At 53.8% G+C, this 20641-nt stretch overlaps 3 protein-coding genes across 10 annotated transcripts; 1 reads left to right on the top strand and 2 right to left on the bottom strand.

Moving 5' to 3' along the window:
* Positions 1-447: 447 nt before the first annotated feature.
* TOMM6 (translocase of outer mitochondrial membrane 6) lies at positions 448-2496 on the bottom strand. Of its 2 annotated transcripts, none has more exons than XM_019029242.3 (3): positions 2228-2496; positions 1007-1111; positions 448-812 (listed from the first exon to the last, which is right to left on the bottom strand). In XM_019029242.3, the coding sequence occupies exons 1-2, from the start codon at positions 2353-2355 to the stop codon at positions 1015-1017; spliced, it is 225 nt and encodes a 74-aa protein (XP_018884787.1). In that variant the 5' UTR covers positions 2356-2496; the 3' UTR covers positions 448-812; positions 1007-1014. The 2 variants fall into 2 exon arrangements, with proteins under 2 accessions (XP_018884787.1, XP_018884786.1); XM_019029241.3 differs by having other exon boundaries at positions 448-775.
* Positions 2497-2695: 199 nt separating this feature from the next.
* On the bottom strand, positions 2696-9873 carry PRICKLE4 (prickle planar cell polarity protein 4). Of its 4 annotated transcripts, none has more exons than XM_019029238.3 (8): positions 9208-9855; positions 8521-8557; positions 6439-6582; positions 5812-5919; positions 4974-5111; positions 4511-4714; positions 3721-3925; positions 2696-3291 (listed from the first exon to the last, which is right to left on the bottom strand). In XM_019029238.3, the coding sequence occupies exons 3-8, from the start codon at positions 6568-6570 to the stop codon at positions 2921-2923; spliced, it is 1158 nt and encodes a 385-aa protein (XP_018884783.1). In that variant the 5' UTR covers positions 6571-6582; positions 8521-8557; positions 9208-9855; the 3' UTR covers positions 2696-2920. The 4 variants fall into 4 exon arrangements, with proteins under 4 accessions (XP_018884783.1, XP_055245596.1, XP_063563207.1 ...); XM_055389621.2 differs by having other exon boundaries at positions 8521-8691; positions 9208-9854; XM_055389622.2 differs by having other exon boundaries at positions 3172-3613; positions 8521-9873.
* FRS3 (fibroblast growth factor receptor substrate 3) lies at positions 3542-19844 on the top strand. Of its 4 annotated transcripts, none has more exons than XM_019029237.2 (8): positions 10118-10213; positions 11846-11989; positions 13014-13102; positions 14416-14602; positions 17063-17224; positions 18056-18204; positions 18487-19179; positions 19487-19844. In XM_019029237.2, exons 3-8 carry the CDS (start codon positions 13037-13039, stop codon positions 19610-19612), a joined length of 1383 nt encoding a protein of 460 aa, XP_018884782.1. In that variant the 5' UTR covers positions 10118-10213; positions 11846-11989; positions 13014-13036; the 3' UTR covers positions 19613-19844. The 4 variants fall into 4 exon arrangements, with proteins under 4 accessions (XP_018884780.1, XP_018884782.1, XP_004044048.1 ...); XM_055389619.2 differs by adding an exon at positions 11457-11535 and having other exon boundaries at positions 10142-10213; positions 18487-19844; XM_019029235.2 differs by lacking the exon at positions 10118-10213 and adding an exon at positions 3542-3560 and having other exon boundaries at positions 18487-19844.
* The last annotated feature ends 797 nt before the right edge of the window (positions 19845-20641 follow it).

The raw sequence follows: 20641 nt of genomic DNA, 5'->3' as shown, positions 1-20641 counted from the left end.
GAAGCAGCTTCCTCAGCAGTGTCACTTTAGTGACCACTGCCCAGGCTTACTTAACTTTGCCTCCCCCTACACATCACTGCCCTCTTTCTGCCACCAAACCTCACTATTCCAGCAACGATGCCTCCCTGGTGTCTGGAAAACCCATCTGGTGCACTAAAATGCTATGCAACACCAAATGGCTTCTTCCCCTAATATTGCTCAACAATGTAAATTCTTCAAGAATAAACTTCATGCTATGTTAACATCAATGTATGGTTACAGCTTCCCTTTTTTTTTTTTTTTTTTTTTCCTTTTAAAATGAAGCAAACCACCTCCATTAAAATCCATGTTTGGGGCTTGTTTTTGTTTCTCAAGTGTGAAATATAAATCATGTTTTTATGATTTTTGTAAATCTTTTTACACCTTGTTTTTGTAAGCAAAAGTTTCTTATTAAAAGAATAAAATGACTGCCTTTGTGTGCGGTATTTATTTCAAATGTTTGTTAAAACAGCACTGTTATTTCTCAGGACAAGAGAAAAGATCACCCCCTGCAGAAGCTTGGGAACTATGTACAGAACTTTACAGAATAGAGGCAATACTTTAGCTTAAGCCTGTCTGCTGACCAGAGAATGGAATTCTGCGTGGACTCAAGGAACAAAAGGAAACTAGGCAGGGAAAGGGAAGAAAAGTGCCCATCTGAATCAAACTTCAGCTGCCATCAGGGCACATCTTGTGGTGGTCACAGATTGTAGGCTGTTTTTTGGAAGATTCGGGTTCAGCACAGGATTCCATTTGTCTGCAATCAGATGATAAGATGACAGGTGGCATTAGAACTGTAAAAGTATGGGAGGGAAACTGGTAAGAGATACTTAAATCCCTTGCAACATCTGAAAACACATTTAACTAGGAATAGTTGAGGGTTTTACATCACATTCTTTTGTACATTTCATGAATACTTGACAGAAAACATTGCTTCACCCAGTCTCTAGGTCTCCTAAGACATGCATGGGTGTGGTTCAGTGCTTACCTACTTGGCTACACCCCTGGCTGAGGTGCCATGAGGTCAATGTCACTCAAGTTCCTGGCCAGCCAAACTCCCGCAGCAAAGAGTCCCAAATTTAGTATCAAGTTCCTGGAAAAACAATGTGTTTTATTAACCCTGTGGTCACTGAGTCAGTTGTACAGTTAACGAAATGTACTGGGGGGAAAGGCTTCCATCACCACCACCTTCCCGAGGCGTTGATACGTGGTTGTGACGGCAGGTTGCTCAAGACCCACGTGGGAATTTGGAGTTCATTTTTGTGCCTAATAAATGTAAGGTCAGGCTGGGCGCGGTGGTTCACGCCTGTAATCCCAGCACTTTGGCAGGCCAAGGCAGGCGGATCACGAGGTCAGGAGCTCGAGACCAGCCTGGCCAACATGGTGAAACCCCGTCTCTACTAAAAATACAAAAATTAGCTGGGCGTGATGGCGCGCGCTTGTAATCCCAACTACTGGGGAGGCTGAGGCAGGAGAATCGCTTGAACCCGGGAGGCAGAAGGGGCAGTGAGCCGAGATCGCGCCTCTGCACTCCAGCCTGGGCGACAGAGTGAGACTCCGTCTCAAAAAAAAAAAAAAAAAGGCCGGGCGCGGTGGCTCACGCCTGTAATCCCAGCACTTTGGGAGGCCGAGGCGGGCGGATCACGAGGTCAGGAGATCGAGACCATCCTGGATAACACGGTGAAACCCCGTCTCTACTAAAAATACAAAAAATTAGCCGGGCGTGGTGGCGGGCGCCCGTAGTCCCAGCTACTCGGGAGGCTGAGGCAGGAGAATGGCGTGAATCCGGGAGGCGGAGCTTGCAGTGAGCCGAGATCGCGCCACTGCACTCCAGCCTGGGCAACAGAGTGAGACTCCGTCTCAAAAAAAAAAAAAAAAAAAGAAAAAAGAAAAAAGAAATGTAAGATCAAACGCAAAGCCCAGCTAAAGCACTAGTCCAGGGCCGAAAAAGCCTGTTTACGTGCTAGCACTTCTTCCCTTGATCAGGGTGACATTACAGATACAGCCACATGACAGAAAGATCGCTTTTGCCACACGGGAACTCTCCTGGCCAGGGACCTCAGTGAGGCACAGCCAGAGCTACGAAGACGCCACAATGCTGGTAATGTTAAAAAACAAAAACCAAAAACCCTGAAGCGCCAGCCTCGCAAGAAAGGGGAAATACGGACGTAAGGGCCAGAAAAGGACCAAGTTCCTAGGGCTCGGTTACCTCCGGAAGTCATTCCTATCAGTGGCAAAGCGGTAGACGCCCCGAAGCCAATCTCCCACGTTGTCCGGTATTTCGGGAGTTTCATTAGCCGAGCCAGCAGCGCTCACCGGGACAGTGCTGGAAGCCATAGTGGAAAGTTTCGCATGGGCCTCGGTGGAGGAACCGTATCGGCGTCGCCGGTGAATGACGCACCTCCGGTCTGGCACTTCCGGTTGCTACCGGCCGGCAGAGGGGGCGCTGTTCGCTTAGTCCGACATCCGGAAGAGGGACGGCCCCCTGCTGCGCGTCCACGAACTCTAGGAGGGGAGGAGCGCGGCCCGGTTCTACGGTCCCCTACTCCCGGTCCCACCTCCGGCTCTCCAGCCGGTAACCGTCACGCGTGCTGTGGTCATTTAATTGGCTTGGGAGAATGGTGGGGACGGGGCTGTCCCAGCCTGTGGAGGTGGGGGTAGGGGCTATCTCAGCAGGGGAAGCGTAGCTTTGGGGAATGGGTTTTGCCAAGAAAGTCTCCACCAAAAGTCTTAGAACGCGCAGTACTGAAGGGGGCGCACTCCAAACTTGTCACCTCGCCGCCTCTTGCGGGCGTGCGCCTGACTGCGTCTCAGTCTAGGATTGTTAGGGGGAGGCTAGCCTTGTTCTCCCGCTTTACAGACCCCTTTCCTCCCACTCACATCCCCTCTCTGAGCTGCGCCACTAGCACATGGTGCAGTGCTTCTTAGAGGCGTTGCTGTCCTCTGCTTGGAGGCTTCTGGGGGTCTTCCAGGACTGGGGAAGGCGCTCGCCTAAGAAAAATCCTTCAGGTTCCGAGTCAGAGGAGGAGGAGCAGGTGGAGAAAGGGGTGTCCTTGGGATCACGAATAGTCTCCAGGCGGCATTGCTCCTGCCCTTTGGGTGCCTCCGCTTTGTCCCCAGGTCGGTTCTCCTGCTGGGGACTGGATCCAGGCAGCCCCCTCTGAGTTTGCAGGCTGGAACCGCCGGCAGCAGCGAGAAGGAGTGTTCGGGAGAGGGTTGCAGAGTTCACCGAGGTTTGGTCCCTTCCTTCAGTTCGGTCGGGTTCAGTCTCCCCTGTTCCGGGCCGGGTCGGAAACGCTGGTCTCAGAGCCGCGGAGCTGGACCTCCACCGCAGCTAGTGGGGGTGAGGCCCAGCCTCCCGCCCCGCCCAGCCCCTGGGCCGTGCGCGCCGCCGCTGCCGCCGAGAGTCCTCGCCAGGGTCCCCCGCCTCCACCAGAGGGCGTCCGCCTCCCGCGCCTGGGAGGGAGTCTGGCGTCGCAACCCCGACCGCGGCGCGGGGTGGGTTCGGGCGGCCCTTGGAACGCTCCGGCCAGGGACGCGCGGTGAGAGCTGCGGGCCCCGAGGCTTGGGTCTGGGGGGTGCGGTGGGGGCGCTCCTGGAGGGACGGGACGGCGTGGGACCGGGGCGAGGGTCCCAGCCCGGGAGAACCCCCACAACCCAGCCCAAGCTCCCTCCCGCTTTGCTCTGCATCCTCTCCCTTACCAAGGAATGCCTGCCCTTCCAGTGCCCCGGCCCAGCTCGAGCCTGCATCCGAGTAGCGGTTCTCGAAGCAGCTGGGGCAGCAGGGGCTTCCCCCAGGCAGGGCATAACGTCCCCCGCCCAGAGGCCCGGCGCAGTCCCGGCAACAGAAGTGGTTCTCATGCCAGCGCTGTCCCTCCGCCTCGGTGCAGCGCCAGGAGAAGATCAGCTGGGAGAGGGAGAGGGAGAGGGGAACTTTTCATTCATTCATTCACTCATTCATTCATCCAGTAACCACGCCTTTTACTCAGTTAACGCTAAAGCACGTCTGCACACATTCCCATTTAATTCACTCAGCCACTTTTGGACGCAGGGAGGACTGATTGGCTTAGCCAGGATCCCAGCTAGCAAGTGGGACAATCCCAAGTGCGACCTGGGGGTCTAGACTCCCAACCCAGGGCTCCAGGCTTCCTTTGATGCTGACATCAAGGGAATTTCTAACATGATGAGGCACAGCACTGGGCACTTGGCATCTACTGAGATGAGCATGTGTCCAAGACTCCCTGCTCTAGAGAAATTCTATGAGTCCAGGAACATTTGAGGGACTCTGCAGTGGGGGAGGCCAGAGAGAAGGGCACTGGGTCCTACATGCCCAGAGCTCAAGTCAGAACACAGGAAACTTGGTAGTCCCAGGCTGGTTCCTACTTCTCCCCACTCCCTGATACTGGGAGAAACTGGCCCAGGAGAGTGTCCCTTTGTATCCTGCCACTCTGGACCCTGGGCAGATCCCCAGTTCCTCCCCTCCAGGCTGTACCTGGTCACAAGCCGGGCAGCGCGGGCGCAGCAACTCTGCATGATGACGGCCGCAGTAGAGTTGTCCATCATGGTAGAAGTAGATGAGGTTTATCAGGGCCTGGCCACAGGCCTGGCAGGCAAAGCAAGGCTGGTGCCAGCAGCGCTGTTCCCCTGCTCGGGCTGCAAACACTCCGTACTCCCCTGGCTTCAGCAGCTCCCTACACTGTCAGAGGGGAGGTGCTGAGGTGGTCGGAGTAAGCACTACCATCCTAACTTCCCTCCTTGCTTGTGCAATCCGATCCCAACCTGTTCTCGCCATACCCTAGCAAGCCCACATCCACTGCAACCTATACCAAGAGCTCCCAAACTTGGTTTCTGTTTTTCCTGTTTCCCAACCAGAATCCCAGAAGCTAGCCCCTTCTGCAGAAATGGGAGGGCAAAGAATAGAGGAAGGGGAATTTGGGGGGAGGGGTGCTACATACCTTCTCACAGGTGTGTCCTTCAAGTTTGGGAAGTACCAGGCGGGCTACCCCCTGTCCCAGGGCTTCCTGCTTCCGCCTGGCACAGAAGAGCCGCAGCTCGGCCCGCTCCTCCTCCCCAAGGGCCAGGCAGTAGCGCTCCTGCAGAAACAGTCCTCTACAATTACTGGGAGAGCTCCAGCAGAAAAGATTGAGCATTGGTTGGAGGAAAAAGGGCTTGGCTGCTGGGTCAGAGAAAGGTTGTAGAACCTCAGGGAGATGCCAGAGATAATGGCATAGAAGAGGAAATAGAAGGAAAAGGAAAGGAGCTCAAGAAAGCCACCTCAGTCTCACCCTGCCCCCCTAGGAATGTCATCAATCAGGTCCTGACAGGCCCACAGCACTTAGCCCTGTAACCATTAGGTCCTTGTTCCCAATGAGCTAAGAGCTCAGTATCACTTCCCATTCTTGCATTTCGTCAAATTATTTCATATACTCCTGTCTTGCCTCCCCAATTGAATTGTAAGCCTTTAGGCTGGGCACATGTAGACCCTCAATAAATACGTAACAACCATACTCTCTACATTTGTACATTCCATTATCCGTTTCAAAAGTCGTTCATGTCCATTTTCTCATTTGCTCTTGAACTAAGCATTGTGGTGGGCAGAGCAGATGTTATTGCACCTGCTATCGCTATTGCCAGTGTGAAAACTCAGGCAGGGGGAGAATGACGCCCCAACCAGTGCCATAGCTGGGCATTAAATCCACATCCCCTAACTTCTGGACTGAGGTTCTTCCCACAGTAAGAAAAGAGATGGGGGAGGGAAAGGCAAGAGAGGGAAGATGGGGAGAGGAGACCCACATCAATGTCCTGCGGAGGGAGTTGCTGCAGGAGGGTCTGAAGTCCAGTCCAGTTGGGGGCTTGGTTGGTGTCCAGGCAAAGGGAACCCAAGCTCAGAACTGCAGGACCCTGAGGAGACATGGAAGAAGGGGAGGAGTGAAACTAGGTTTTTCTTTCCTTTCTCCTTTCCCCCTCATCATTGCCACCTCTTCTCCAGTCTAGAGCAGCTTCTAAGCATGCCCTCCATTTGGGAGGGTCCTCCTTGCAGATCCTCACTGAGTGCAAGGATAGCTGACTGATGCCTGCATGTGTGGTCTTCCTTGAGGGAGGCTGGGGAGGCCCCACACCCCAAAACAGCTTCCCTTCTTATGCTTTCCCTTCTTAACCCCCTTCATGCCTTGGGGCCAAAGCCCCTAGAGTCTGGTTTGATAATACAGACCCCCTAGGAGAGATAATGAATACTCATGTGAATGAGTTTAAAGTCAAAACCCCATGTTCTAAGCAGGTGCAGAGACAGGAATTCCTGAAAAGAAAAAGGCAACAAGAGATTAGGCACGAAGTCAACTACCTCCGGGTTGGTGGAAAAGGGTGGCCACTCCACAGGATAGAGGACATGTTGGTCTCAGAGGAAGGGCACAACTCTACTACCTGAGCATGGGTATCCTCAGGGTCCTCCCCCGGCAGGTGGCCTGAGTCACTGTCTGAGTTGGCTGGTGGACCTGGATCCTGGGGCTTGGGGCTGTCTTCTTGGTGGGGCCAGCCAGAGTTCTGCACTGACATTTGTGGCAAAGCCTACCCCAAAACAATAAGAACACCTCCATGTATTAGGCCGTTACAATGTGCTAGGAAGTGTTAAGTGCTTTATAGGTATTATTTCCCTCAGTCCTCCCAACACGCAAACAACTTAGGTAGCATTATCCCCATCTTACAGATGGCCCAACTGAGGATCAGACCTTGAGTAGCATGCCCAAGGTCAAACAGCTAGTAAGTGGCAGAGCCAGGTCTTGAGGTCAGGTCTTTTGGTCCAGAATTTCTGAAGTTCAAATTCTGGGGTCTCCCAAGATCGGGATGGAGGTAAGAGGAGGCCCATGGTAGAAGGAGAGGGCGCTTTGCCTTTCTGGTGGGCCTTTGGGCACTCTCTCCTTACCTCATCAGCCTTAACTTCCACCGTTTCTCACCGTGCACCCACAGCCCCAGTGAGCCTCCTTGTTCACAACTTCCTACATGGGCCCAGTTTTTCCAGCTATATAGGCTTGGGCCTCTGGTTAAAGGATCCCCTTACCAGGAAGCCCTTCTCAGCCTCTGTGACCACACCAGCTCTCCCTTCCCTGAGCTCCTGAAGCAAGCAGTGCCCCAAGATTTAGCACCTAATGTTTTTCTCTTTGCTCCCTGCATCTCTCTCGGCTCCTAATCTAGTCTATAAGTTCCTCAAAGACAGAGGAACACCTTGCACTTTTATATATAGCAGCAATTGCATTGGATAATCTAAGTTCATCTCTTCAGCTTTCCTCTCGGCAGCTCCTGATACGACCATAATATCTTGGGGGTAAGAAGTGACTATTGGCCGGGCACGGTGGCTCCCGCCTGTAATCCCAGCACTCTGGGAGGCCGAGACGAGCGGATCACGAGGTCAGGAGATCGAGACCATCCTGGCTAACACGGTGTAAACCTCGTCTCTACTAAAAATATAAAAAAAATTAGCCGGGCATGGTGGCGGGCGCCTGTAGTCCCAGCTACTCCGGAGGCTGAGGCAGGAGAATGGTGTGAACCCGGGAGGTGGAGCTTGCAGTGAGCCAAGATCGCGCCACTGCACTCCAGCCTGGGCAACAGAGCAAGACTCCGTCTCAAAAAAAAAAAAAAAAAAAAGAAGTGACCATTGGCTGGGCACAGTGGCTTATGCCTGTAATCCCAGCACTTTGGGAGGCTGAGGCGGGCAGATCACCTGAGGTCAGTGGTTTGAGACCATCCTGGCCAACATGGGGAAACCCCATCTCTACTACAAATACAAAAATAAGCTGGGCGTGGTAATGTGTGCCTGTAATCCCAGCTACTCCAGAGGCTGAGGCAGGAGAATCGCTCCAACCTACCTGGGAGGCAGAGGTGGCAGTGAGCTGAGATCATGCCACTGCACTCCAGCCTGGGCAACAGAGTGAGACTCCGTCTCAAAAAAAAAAAAAAAAAAAAAGCGACTATTAATGTAGAGAAAAGATGAGCCCCGCCCTCAAGGAGCTCATAGTGGGTAAGACAAAGATGAAACCAGGTAGAATGGGATCAGAGCTCGGGACAGACACACACAAACCCTGGAGAAAAAAATAACCAGAGCAAACTTTTTAATAATATTTACTCTGTGCCAAGGACTCTTCTAGAATATTACATAATATAGTCCATCCTCACAATAATCTTATGAGGTAATCTCTTTTATTCCACTTGACAGTTGAAACAAGTTAATTAACTTGCCCAAGATCATACCAGAGGCTAAGGGAAGCCTTAGGGGGACCTGGCTTGTGAGAGCTGGTATAGATTCTGAAAGTAGCTGGGCAGAGGAGGGTCATCATCAAATCCCTGGCCTCTCTAGGACTGGGCCAGGGATTCGTACTGGGGTTGAGGTGAGGGTTTGGACTGTAACAGTTAATATTGCTTCCCAGCACTGAACCCTCCTCAGCACCGCCCCTCCACTCCCACTTCAAATGTCCTGTGCCACCCTTCCCTCCTTCCTGGCTTCACACCCACCTGCTTCCTTCCTCTTCTGTCCTTCAGGTCAGGTTTCCTGTGGAAGGTGGCCAGGATGGGCTGTTCACACCAGGAGTAGCCACCAACAGCACTGCCCCTGCTCCAGGCAGCAAGAAAGGAGGGGGCATCTGGGGCCCCAGGAGGGGACTTGCACCCTCTTCCATTTTGGCTCTAGTTTGCATAGAATTGTCCAACACAGAAACAACGCTCAGAAATCAGGCCTCTATTCCTCACCCTTCCAATCTCCCCAAAGGCAGCCAAACTCCACCTCCACCTAGCACTGGAACACCCTTACTAACAGGCCAGCTGGATTCCTTCCATAATTCCCTTCCCCCTCCCACCTCAGATAAGGGACAGAGCTGAACCCCTTGTCTTGCCTCCGTGCAGGTGCAAGAGGGCTCAGGAGCTGGACATCCCCAACACCCGCTGCCCTGAAGGGCAGAGCCCGAGAGGACTTAGGGCTTGGGGAGGTGGAAGGATGGGAAGATTTCTGGGGACAGTGGGAGGGAGAAGGAAGGGGAGCGCCCAGTCCCGCCAACTGCCCTCTCGATAGATCCCCAAAGTTTTTCTAGAACTTGGCGGGCCCGCCTCCGGGGCTGGGACGCGGTGTTTCCCGAGTCCGCTGGGGTTCCCGGTCTGGCTGCTGGAATTTTAGGGGAGGGGACCAGGACTCCGCTGGGGTCTCACCCTCGCTGTGCGTCGCTGTCCGGGCAGTTCTGGACCGACTCTGCCGTCAGGCCCCTCACCCGGTCCCCACCCCAAGGCTTCAGCGCCCGCCCCCGTCCGCCCCCGCCCGCCCTAATAGCGCGGCCCTTCCTCTCCCACGCCCCAGCGGCCCCCGCCCGCCCCTCCCCGGCTGGTGGAGAGGGGCGGCTCACGGGGGGGCCTGGAGCTGCAGATTGGGGGTGGGGGTGGGGAAAGGAAAACAAAACCACATTTGTGGGATCTCAGGGTGGAAATGTGCGGGCTCCACGGCCTCTGCCATGCAGGTGCAAGGGCTCTCTGGCTCGGACTGCGCCCAGCAGGCATCCAGCAGAGGCCGGGAGCCGCGTTTACGCTAGGTTTTCAACCATTCGGTGAATGGAAACGCCTCGCCGGGCCCGCAGCCCTGTCTCTCCGCAGTTCCCAGGTCTCCCCAAACTCTCCCTGTGGTCTCCCAGCCCCGCTCCTCCGCGTGTTTCCCTTCAGTTCTCTCCCCCTTGTCCCCAGTGGTCCCCCTGGCCCCTTGCCCTCCCCTCAACCCTCTTCCGGGTTCCATCGTCTTGCCCTTCTCTTTTCAGGTCCCTTCAGACCCTCTCCCCTTCCCTTCGTTTCTCGCCCAACCCTCCGTCCCCTTTCCGCTCCCCGGAGCACCCCCAACTTTGGCGTCCTCAGCCCCGCCTCCGCGCCCCGCCTCCGCCGCAGGCTCCGCCCTGTCCCCTCCGGGCTTGCTCAGCCCCTGGCCAGGAGCGCCCTCTGGCGTCTGCACATGCTCACTGCTCCCGACTGCAAAGTCCTCCAAAGGGACCTTCTAGGCTGCGTGCCGGTCGCACCCGCTCGGGTCCGCCCGCCCGCAGCGTCTCGTTGGTGCTGCCGGTGACCTCCGACCCCGCGGCCGCGGGGCGGGGCGGGGAGGCCTTAGCTGCGGGCGGGCGGCGGTTGCTGCAGCGGGACCCGGGAGCGGGGCCCGGCGCCGCCCGGGCCGCGGGGCGATGTGAGTCGGGGCGCGGCGGGGCGGGGACGAGGCGGCTTCACCGAGGCCGCGCCGCGCCGCGCCGCAGTCTCCACTCCCTCCCTAGGAAGCCCCGGGCGGCGGGCAGGCGGCGGAGCACCGGGGCTGGGGGCGGGGATCCGGGAACAGCGCGCACCCAGACCTCCTCATTCCTTACGGGCATCTAGAAATTCCCCTTGACAGTCCTGTAGCCTGTCCTGCAGCCTCTGGCTCCCCCAACCCACCTCTACCCTCTCCGCCCTGGACACATCATCGCATCTCCTGGAGCCCTCAGAACCCCCTCACTCACTCAACAAATCTCCTGCTATGCCCACGGACCCACCATTTCTCTTGGATGCCCCCAAATGCTTCCACTGCCCGGAAATTCCTAGGATCCCTCATATCCCCATTCTCCTTGCACTATCCAAAATGCCCACATCCAAAATTCTTGCTCATGTTTCCCCAAACGTCCTCATACATTTTCAGCCCCCACACCCCCCTCTCACTCCTGCCCCTGATCCATACCTATCCCAGACCAGAGGCCTCTCCCCATTTCCACTCAATGCAGTCCCTCCTCAGTGAGCTATCTGATACATCCTGATATCTTAAGGAGAAGAGATGGTGATAGGGAAATGCAACCCCTCCCCCATCTTGCACCCTAGAGTTCTTCGTTTCAGTGCCCCCGCCCTGCCCCGTCGGTGGCTCAAGCCCCAGTATTTTCCCAGCAACCTGTCTTTAGTCTGTGCACACCTCCCTGAGCCTGCTTCTTCCTTCCAGAAAATAAGCCAGACCAAGGGGATGGGGTCCTTTTACCTGGAAGTTGTCCAAGGATGCAGGGTGCAAGGGGCCCTGGGACGTGTTTCTCCAGAGCAGGATTGTGGGATGTCCAGGGTCTGCAGAGTCCTGGCTTGTTGACTTGTCTACCTTGGGCTCAGATGCCCTGAAATTTTGGCTTACTGTTAACATTTATGTTTAAATTAGGCCTTTTAGAGCTTGGGGAGCAGAAAATCTATCAAGCTTCCAAATGCGAAATTGAAGCAGCCTGTCTTGGAAGATGAACATGTCAATTTTAGTGAAGTTTGTCTTACGTTTTTACCTCTACAAGTTATTTAAGCTAGAAGCTCCCCAGTTTATAGATGGTTCCCCCAAAAACTAAGGCCTTAGGTGGGAGTTTGGGGGGGGCGTTGACTTAAGTCTCCCAGATACTTAGTAGCAACAAAACTGACCGAAATATTGGTTTCCTCAGTCTTAAACCAGTGCTGTCTCTACTATATCACAGTGTCCTTTTGAGAAAGCTCTTTGTAGAGTTAAAGTTCTCTGCAAAGGTAAGGTGATGGTTTTGGTGTTTGTTGTAACAGGACTCAGAGGGAGATAGATCTAAAGTGACTTAAAAGGTCTTGGGTCGTCTTAGACTTCAAACTCATTGATGTTCTGGGAGTCTGTCCCTCTCAGGGCCCGTGGGGCTTGGGATTTGTGCTCCCTTTGCCCTTGATTTTACTTTCTTCATTGGTGTTTTTGTTCCATTAGGGCTGGAACAGATACCCAGGTGGGATGGACTGTCAGGTCAGTTTTCATTAACAGTTGGGGGTGAAGATAGAAGGTTTTGTTAATCAATGTCTCTGTTTCCTATGCTAGGTGAGCCCCAGGTGTATCCCAGAGGGATCCGGGTGACTTCTCTGCAGAGCGTTTGCCATGACAGCCCACCAAGGACGGGGGGAATAAAGTGGGAACCCTTCCCCATGCCCCTCCCACGGTCAGCTCCCCGATGGCCTGGGTGAGGTAAGAGCTGTGTATAGGGGTCAGTTTTATGGTGTTTCCCAAGTTGCGAGGAACAGAGGGTACAGGTCACCTGGTTGTTCAAAGCTTTACCATTCAGCAGGAGTTCTAGAAGGATAGCCAATCCTACAGACTCATTTCTTGTGACAAGTTGCAACCCCTTAAAACTTCTGCTTGGTATTGGTCCATACATTTCTTGTTCCCTTAGGTCTTTCAAGCCTGGGTGGTGTCCTCTTCATTCTAGGCACAGTCCTGACTATTGTGACATATAATCCAAGTACTGGAATCCTGGAGGGGAAGAGCCAAATAGTAAGGCCTCTGTTCTCCCCTTCAGAAAAAGGGAAGGAAACCCAGCATTTTTTTTTAATGAAGAAATATCCAATTGAGGTTATTAAAACTGTGCACGGTTTTAAATGTTCAGTCTTCTGAATATATCTTTATGATCACAATGTAACAACTCATTTGAAGAGGACTTCAGAAAGATAAATTTGCACTGGATGTTGGGATGGTAGTAAGGGAGAAGAGAGAACTTCGATGAAGTGGAATGGATGAGGTAAAAAGGGAGGAAAAAAGAGACAGGTACAGGCCAAAGTGTCTGAGACCCCCAAGTGACAGTTTCTTTGCTGAATCCAAATAAGGGGCTCGGGCTGGCACCCACCTCCATCTGCTGCAGATCACTTCTCCTGGACCCCTACTTTTCTTCCTGCCTGTGTCCCTGCCTTCCTTGTCATTACGTGGGTCAGAATCCTACATACTTCTCAAGGTCCAGATCAAATGTTACCTCTGAGAAGCTCTCTCCAGCCCCCCATTGGCATTCATCCTTAACACATTGTAACTTGAATTAACGTTTATCCAATGTGTGTCTGGCCCTGGATTGAGAATGTGAAGTCTTTGAGGGAGGGTCTGTATCACACAGTCTCTTGGACAGAGTAGGTGATCACAATGACGTGCTTCTGCCCAAGTTCCCCAGAGCAGGGTTTTTTGAAGCTGAAGTTGGTGACCCGCATATCCTGTATGTTTTTCCTAGGGCAGGCTGGCTGCTCTGACACCATGGGGAGCTGCTGCAGCTGCCTGAACAGAGACAGCGTTCCAGACAACCACCCCACCAAGTTCAAGGTACCCAGAGCCCTCTCCTCTCCTGTGTTCCCAACATGGCCTCTTGGGCTCAGACACAATTTAATGGAGTTGCCTCAGCTTCTCTAACAGCAAATCAGATGCCAGGCTGAGGTTGTGGGCTTATGGAGACTTCTTGAGCTCACACCCTCTCAAGTAGCCTGAGGAAAAGAGGCCCAGACCACTGCTGTTTTCATGGCTCTTGATACTACCAAGAACGAAGAAATGCCATAATGGTGCTTTTGGAACTGTTGTCAGTATATTTTTATAACTTTATATATCCCCCCCTTTTTTTTTAGAGAAAACAAAATTCTGTATTTGTGAGTTAATATATGTAAAGTATTTAAAATAGTGCTTAGTGGCCAGGCACGGTGCCTCATGCCTGTAATACCAGCACTTTTGGAGGCCAAGGCAGGCAGATCACCTGAGGTCAGGAGTTAGAGACCAGCCTGGCCAACATGGCGAAACCCTGTCTCTACTAAAAATACAAAAATTAGCCAGGTATGGTGGCACACGCCTGTAATCCCAGCTACTCAGGAGGCTGAGGCAGGAGAATCACTTGAACCCGGGAGGTGGAGGTTGCAGTGGGCTGAGATTGCACCGCCGCACTTCAGCCTGGGTGACAGAGCGAGATGCCATCTCAAAAAATTAATTAATTAATTAATTAAATAGTGCTTAGCACACAGTAAGCACAACATCAGTGTTTGCTGTTTGCTGTGGGAAGCTGAGGGCAGACCCAAGTCGACCTGTGCTCTCCCCTGCCCACCTCTCTGTAGAGGGAGCCTCCTCCTTCCTCATTCTGGAGCATGTTGAAGCACATGTTTCTCCTGCCCACCAGAAGAGGGGGCCCTCAGTAAGGGCACACAGTTGGGGAGGTGGTAGAGGAGATATGCATTGGTTCTGCCTTGGGCTTGACTTTCCTAGGTCAGGGTGTCCCAGTCTCAAGATTTTGAATTTACAATTGAACCCCTTCCTCATTAACATCTGGCCCTTGGATACTAAGGCATGGGCTGTCTGGGGTCATCTAACATTTGTTATCTAACAAACCGACCTTGGAAGTCAGCCACCTACCTCTTCCCTCACTGTCCATATGACAAAACTCAGCACCAGAGAAGTAGGATTTGCCCAGAGAACTGCCGTGGGTCCATGGCACTGCTTCATATAGTTATGTGGCATTCAGTAGAGTCTGTGATAGTCAGATATGACCTTTGGTTCCCCACCTCTTGTCCTGCATCAGATTGTCTCCCAGTGGCTCAGGGACCCATGCAAACGCTTGTTGGACTCACTCATTGACCATTCTGTCTTCTCCCCTCCAGGTGACAAATGTGGATGATGAGGGGGTGGAGCTGGGCTCTGGGGTGATGGAGCTGACGCAGAGTGAGCTGGTGCTGCACCTGCATCGGCGTGAGGCCGTCCGCTGGCCTTACCTCTGCTTGCGGCGCTATGGCTACGACTCCAACCTCTTCTCCTTTGAGAGTGGCCGCCGATGTCAGACAGGCCAGGGTGAGTACCAGGCCCTGCTCCACCCTGGGATAGGGGTTTATGCAGGACTCCAGGGTTCCTAATGTATAGATTAGCCCTCAAGAGGTTAGTGTTATCCCCATCACCTGTGGGCAGTAGAGTGTGATGTATTCTCCCTGCAGTCAGAGGTCAGGGGTGGTAGGTTATTCCATAAGGTCAAGGCTAGAGCCAGCCACAGCTCTCTGAAGGAGTGGCATAGTCTGAATTTATCTCTTGGGATCCAGACTTAAGCTGTGCGAAAGGAATCCTGCATGGGATTGTGTTCAGTGCAGTTTGGGATTATGACTGTGCAGAGGTGGAATGAACAAGCTTCTCTGATGAGGCTGCCAACAAAATAGTGAGCCTCCGAGGTCATGTTTGCTGGAGGAGACTTCCCTCCATGCATCTTACCCTTGGAATTCATGAGGCAGAGGCAGGGGCGCTGGGTGAGCAGGCAGAGCGGGCAGAGGCATCCTTGCTCCTAGTGATGTTTGATCTACACTTGGGTTCCCAGAGGGGCTACGCCTGGCCCCAACACGGGGTTCTCTACAACTCCAGTCTTTCCCAGTCTTTTCTACTTCTCATCATATTTTGCCAGAGTAGTTATTTTTCTTCCCTGTTTCCTCCCCATCCTATTTGTGCAAACCATAGTTGTCCCATTCCCCAGGCTAATTGTGTCTTAGTTGTAGGTATATGCACAGGCACACCCCACGTAGCCTCCCCTAGGTCCCAGGTCCCCCTGTTACAGAGGAGTCCATGCTGGCCCAGTACCCCAAGGGTATCTTTGAGTCCCCTGATTGACAGACACTCAGCCCAGTCCTGCTGTTCCTGGGACCTTGAGTTTCAGTGTTGCAATTTGAAGGGCTATAAGGCTGGCTCATTGAGGAGCCTTGTGATTGCCTTGCCATATTTGCCTTTAGCTAGTCTGCCCATGATTTCTTCCTTCCCGTGCCAGAGTTTAATCTATGAGGTCAGGGACCTATAGACAGTAGGCATTTGCTTTCTGGCCACACACTGGGCTAATAAGTGAAGAAGCAGAGAACAGAGTAGACCCTCTTGTCATCAGCGATCTGAGGGCTGGTGCTCTGGATGGAGCTTTTTTTCCTAGGAAGCAGGGGGTGTTAGGCAGAGGAAGATGGGGGAAGCACGTGAGGCAGAGTGTTCGCTCACCTGGCTGGGCGCGGTGGCTCACACCTGTAATCCCAGAACTTTGGGAGGCCGAGGTGGGCGGATCACGAGGTCAGGAGATCGAGACCATCCTGGCTAACACGGTGAAACCCCGTCTCTACTAAAAATACAAAAAACTAGCTGGGCATGGTAGCGGGCACCTGTAGTCCCAGCTACTCGGGACGCTGAGGCAGGAGAATGGCATGAACCCGGGAGGCGGAGCTTGCAGTGAGCTGAGATCGCACCACTGCACTCCAGCCTGGGCAACAGGGTGAGACTCCGTCTCCGAAAAAAAAAAAAAAAGAATGTTCACTCATCTAATACTATCCTTTCCACCTTGGCTTTTGGTTTTGTTTTTTTTTCTTTTCTTTTTTCTTTTTTTTTGAGACAGAGTCTCGCTCTGTCACCCAGGCTGAAGTGCAGTGGCACAATCTCAGCTCACTGCACCCTCCACCTCCGAGGTTCAAGCGATTCTCCTGCCTCAGCCTCCTGAGTAGTTGGGATTACAGGTGCCCACCACCACGCCTGGCTAATTTTTTGTATTTTTAGTAGAGACAGGGTTTCACCGTGTTGGCCAGGCTGGTCTCGAACCCCTGACTTCAGGTGATCCACCCTCCTTGGCCTCCCAAAGTGCTGGGATTACAGGCGTGAGCCATCATGCCCGGCCTCCACCTTGGTTTTGATTCTCTTCTTGTGACCCCTGAACACACACATCCTTATGAAAATGATTTCGCTTCAGAGGAATATAGCTGGAGTGTTCAATGTGGTGTGGGCGTGCTGGGGCAGGGTACCTTGGACCCAGCCTTTCTAGTAGCTCTTGGATTCTAGAGAAGACCTAGAAAGAATGCTCAGGGCCAGGCGTGGTGGCTCATGCCTGTAATCCCAGCACTTTGGGAGGCCGCAGCAGGCGGATTACCTGAGGTCAGGAGTTTGAGACCAGCCTGACCAACATGGTGAAACTCCGTCTCAACTAAAAATACAAAAAATTAGCCAGGTGTAGTGGCAGGCGCCTGTAATCCCAGCTACTTGGGAGGCTGAGGCAGGAGAATTGCTTGAACCTGGGAGGCAGAGGTTGCAGTGAGCTGAGATCGCACCATTGCACTCCAGCCTGGGCAACAAGAGCAAAACTCCATCTCAAAAAAGAAAAGAAAAAGAATGCTCAAGATGAGGAGAGGCTCTCCTGCCCCTACAGGCCTGGGACTGGAGTTCAGGGACATTTCCTGCACATTGTGCATCTGTTGAGCTCCTCTGGTCCTTCCCTATTGCCTAGGGTCATTTCTTCCTCTCCTTCTCCAGGAATATTTGCATTTAAGTGTTCCCGGGCTGAGGAAATCTTCAACCTCCTTCAGGATCTGATGCAGTGCAACAGCATCAATGTGATGGAAGAGCCTGTCATCATCACCCGCAATAGCCACCCCGCTGAGCTTGACCTCCCTCGAGCCCCCCAGCCGCCCAATGGTGAGGAGACCCCAGTGTACACACACACACACACACACACACACACACACGCCCAGGAAGGACAAATCTGAGGGACAAGTTAAGCTGGCAGGTTGGGAGAAGGCTGGGTGAGCCAGCCTTCCAGGACAGTTGTCCATGATCAGAACCATTCTTGAGGATCGGTAAGTCCTGGGCTGGGCTAGGTGACTCAAACTGAGGTTGTTGAGTCCTGGGCCTTGTATTGACTGATGGTTGGGGAGCAGACAGGAAGACTTTGGGTTTCCGTAGAATTGGCAGTCTGGAGTTTTTTTGCTTTCTTCCTCTGTCTATTGGGTCATCCCCATATACCTTCCTTGCTGCTGGTGCAGGCATCCCTGGCCATGACCGTATTCTGGAGAGGGTCCTACAATTTCTGCTTATTCAGTCATTGAATTCAGATCAGGCACCTGTTTGGTATTCAGCGCTCCTTGGACTGGCCCATGGGGGACAGGAGAAATAGAAGCACAGTCCCTTTTTTTGAGGAGCTTCCCTGGACCTTACTGGCAGACCTAGAATGAAGCAAAGGGACGGTCCAGTGACAACAAGATGTGCTTTATGCGTTTTGGGTGAGGCTATAATGGAAACAGTGGTGAGGTGCTTCAAGCTGAGCTTGAGGGAAAGGGCAGGGTTTGAAGAGCAGAGGAAAGATGAAGGATAATGGGGGGCTGGCGGCTCAGTGGGGTTTAACCACTGTGAGGCCCTGAGAACATCTGTCCTCCATTAGAGGAGTCCCAGGATGCCACACACACAGCTGCAAGTGGTTGTCAGGTGGCTTAAGTTCCCCTCTCCTGGGCTTGTCTCTCCTGTGCTCAGCTCTAGGCTACACTGTCTCCAGCTTTTCCAATGGCTGCCCTGGAGAGGGCCCACGATTCTCAGCTCCCCGGCGGCTCTCGACAAGCAGCCTGCGGCACCCCTCGCTTGGGGAAGAGTCCACCCATGCCCTCATTGCTCCTGATGAGCAGGTGAGCACACAGCCGGCCAGCCCCTGCCCTGTTGGTCTGGGTGGGGACAAGGGATAGGAAATAAGGCCACCTCCTCCCAGTAAGGATCACGGGAAGGGGAAGAACATGGTAACGGTCCCTTCCTGTCCCCAAAAGGGAGCAGCTTCCTCAGAAGGGTTGGAGGACAAGGAAGAAGAAACTCCAGGTCTTTTTCTGTGTGCTTCTTTTCTCTCATCCTGTCCCTTCTGTTCTCTTTTCTCCCTGCCCTGGGACACTCCTGCCTCACTTGGACTCTTTCCCCAGTCCCACACCTATGTCAACACACCGGCCAGTGAAGATGACCACCGCAGGGGCCGCCACTGCCTGCAGCCCCTGCCTGAGGGTCAGGCACCCTTCCTCCCGCAGGCCCGGGGTCCTGACCAACGGGACCCACAGGTGTTCTTGCAGCCAGGCCAGGTGAAGTTTGTGTTGGGCCCGACCCCTGCTTGGCGGCACATGGTGAAGTGCCAGGGCCTCTGTCCCAGCCTGCATGACCCCCCACACCACAATAATAACAATGAGGCCCCTTCTGAGTGCCCAGCCCAGCCCAAGTGCACCTACGAGAACGTCACCAGGGGGCTGCGGCGAGGGGCTGGCTGGAGACTGAGCCCAGAGGAGCCGGGCTGGAATGGCCTTGCCCACCGCCGGGCCGCCCTGCTGCACTATGAGAACCTGCCCCCACTGCCCCCTGTGTGGGAAAGCCAAGCCCAGCAGCTGGGAGGGGAGGCTGGGGATGATGGGGACTCGAGGGATGGGCTCACACCCTCTTCCAATGGCTTCCCTGATGGTGAGGAGGACGAGACCCCACTGCAGAAGCCCACCAGCACCCGGGCCGCCATCCGCAGCCACGGCAGCTTTCCTGTGCCACTGACCCGCCGCCGCGGCTCCCCAAGGGTCTTCAACTTTGACTTCCGCCGGCCGGGGCCCGAGCCCCCAAGGCAGCTTAACTACATCCAGGTGGAGCTAAAGGGCTGGGGTGGAGACCGCCCTAAGGGGCCCCAGAACCCCTCGAGCCCCCAAGCCCCCATGCCCACCATCCACCCTGCCCGAAGCTCAGACTCCTACGCCGTGATTGACCTCAAAAAGACCGTGGCCATGTCCAACCTGCAGAGAGCTCTGCCCCGAGATGATGGCACTGCCAGGAAAACCCGGCACAACAGCACCGACCTGCCTCTGTAGGGACGTCCCGGTCCTCACCACCCTCTGCCCCACCATGATCCAGCCTCTGCCTCACACTCCTGTCCTCTGAACCCACCCTCCCCAGGGTTCAGGGTTGCTTTGCAGAAGGCATGGAGGTGGGACCAGATGCTTCCCTGTGCTGGCTGGAGTCCCCAGAGATATCAGCCACCGAGTCTCCTGGTCTGTCTCCAGGCTGGGGAGAGAAGGGTGACCAGGCGAGGAGGGAGCCGAGACGTCAACTGTGAAGGGTTCCTGTGATTGCGTTTAGCGCCCTCCCGTTCTGTCCATTTGTCTTGTCTGCCGCCTGTCCGTGTGTGTTTTTTTTGGTTGGAATTTTGAAACATTTTGTACCTGTTGATTTTATTTATCAGTTTATTTTTCTATTTATTGTTTTAAATGTAATTTAACATATTTATTATTAATATAATTATTTTTAAATTCTGGCCCAGTGGATATCATCTTCTTAGGGAATCTTTTCTGGTGTGGTCCTGGGTTGGACACAGGGCAGGCCTAATCGAGGTAAGGGCTTCACTCTGGGGAATTTGGGTCAGTTATGGTTTTTGTGACAAGTCCATGATTTTTTTTTTTTTTGAGACAGAGTTTCGCTCTTGTGGCCCAGGCTGGAGTGCAGTGGCGTGATTTCAGCTCACTGCATTCTCCACCTCCCGGGCTCAAGCAGTTCTCCCGCCTCAGCCTCCCAAGTAGCTAGAGTTACAGGTGCCTGCCACCATGCCCAGCTAATTTTTGTATTTTTAGTAGAGATGGGGCTTCTCCATGTTGGCCAGCCTGGTCTCGAACTCCTGACCTCAGGTGATCCACCCACCTCAGCCTCCCAAAGTGCTGGGATTACAGGCGTGAGCCACCGCGCCCGGCCAGTCATTTATTTTTCTCCTCCAAGAAGCCCTGGTCATGAACCTACAGTTGCCAGGGATGGATGCTCTGTTGAAGGAAAGGGGTGGGATGGCTGGAGTCCTAGAAGCCAAAAGGGGAGCCTGTGAGGACTGCCCTAATGAGGTAGAGCCCAGCCCTCTGAGGCTGGTAACAGGTGAGGAGTGCAGCGGAGTGGGCACAGCTACAGAAGAGACACCTTCACCTTCTTGGGGAGCCCTCACTGACGCCCCTGCCAATAGGCAGGCCCCAAAGGGCACTGCTGTCCTTTACCACCTTGGCCCAGAGATGGATCCTGGATCCTCCTTAGCTGCCCCCAGCATGGCTGAGTCAAGACCAAACCTTTAAACAG

Source organism: Gorilla gorilla, chromosome 5, assembly GCF_029281585.2.
Source record: "Gorilla gorilla gorilla isolate KB3781 chromosome 5, NHGRI_mGorGor1-v2.1_pri, whole genome shotgun sequence".
NCBI classification, from domain to species: Eukaryota; Metazoa; Chordata; class Mammalia; order Primates; family Hominidae; genus Gorilla; species Gorilla gorilla.
The sequence above is the reverse complement of the archived record's forward strand: the minus strand, read 5'-3'. Positions and strand labels throughout refer to the sequence as shown.

Bases quoted from the DNA above. Each gene is read 5' to 3' on its own strand.
- FRS3 (XM_019029235.2), top strand. From the start codon at position 13,037: ATGGGGAGCTGCTGCAGCTGCCTGAACAGAGACAGCGTTCCAGACAAC. The intron at 13,103-14,415 runs GTACCCAGAGCC...TCTCCCCTCCAG, and splicing joins ACCACCCCACCAAGTTCAAG to GTGACAAATGTGGATGATGA. The intron at 17,225-18,055 runs GTGAGGAGACCC...TCCTGTGCTCAG, and splicing joins AGCCCCCCAGCCGCCCAATG to CTCTAGGCTACACTGTCTCC.
- PRICKLE4 (XM_019029238.3), bottom strand. From the start codon at position 6,570: ATGTCAGTGCAGAACTCTGGCTGGCCCCACCAAGAAGACAGCCCCAAG. The intron at 4,715-4,973 runs GTATGTAGCACC...CCCCTCTGACAG, and splicing joins AAGGACACACCTGTGAGAAG to TGTAGGGAGCTGCTGAAGCC. The intron at 3,292-3,720 runs GTAAGGGAGAGG...GGCCCGGAACAG, and splicing joins GGAAGGGCAGGCATTCCTTG to GGGAGACTGAACCCGACCGA.
- TOMM6 (XM_019029242.3), bottom strand. From the start codon at position 2,355: ATGGCTTCCAGCACTGTCCCGGTGAGCGCTGCTGGCTCGGCTAATGAA. The intron at 1,112-2,227 runs GTAACCGAGCCC...TTGTTTTTCCAG, and splicing joins GATAGGAATGACTTCCGGAG to GAACTTGATACTAAATTTGG.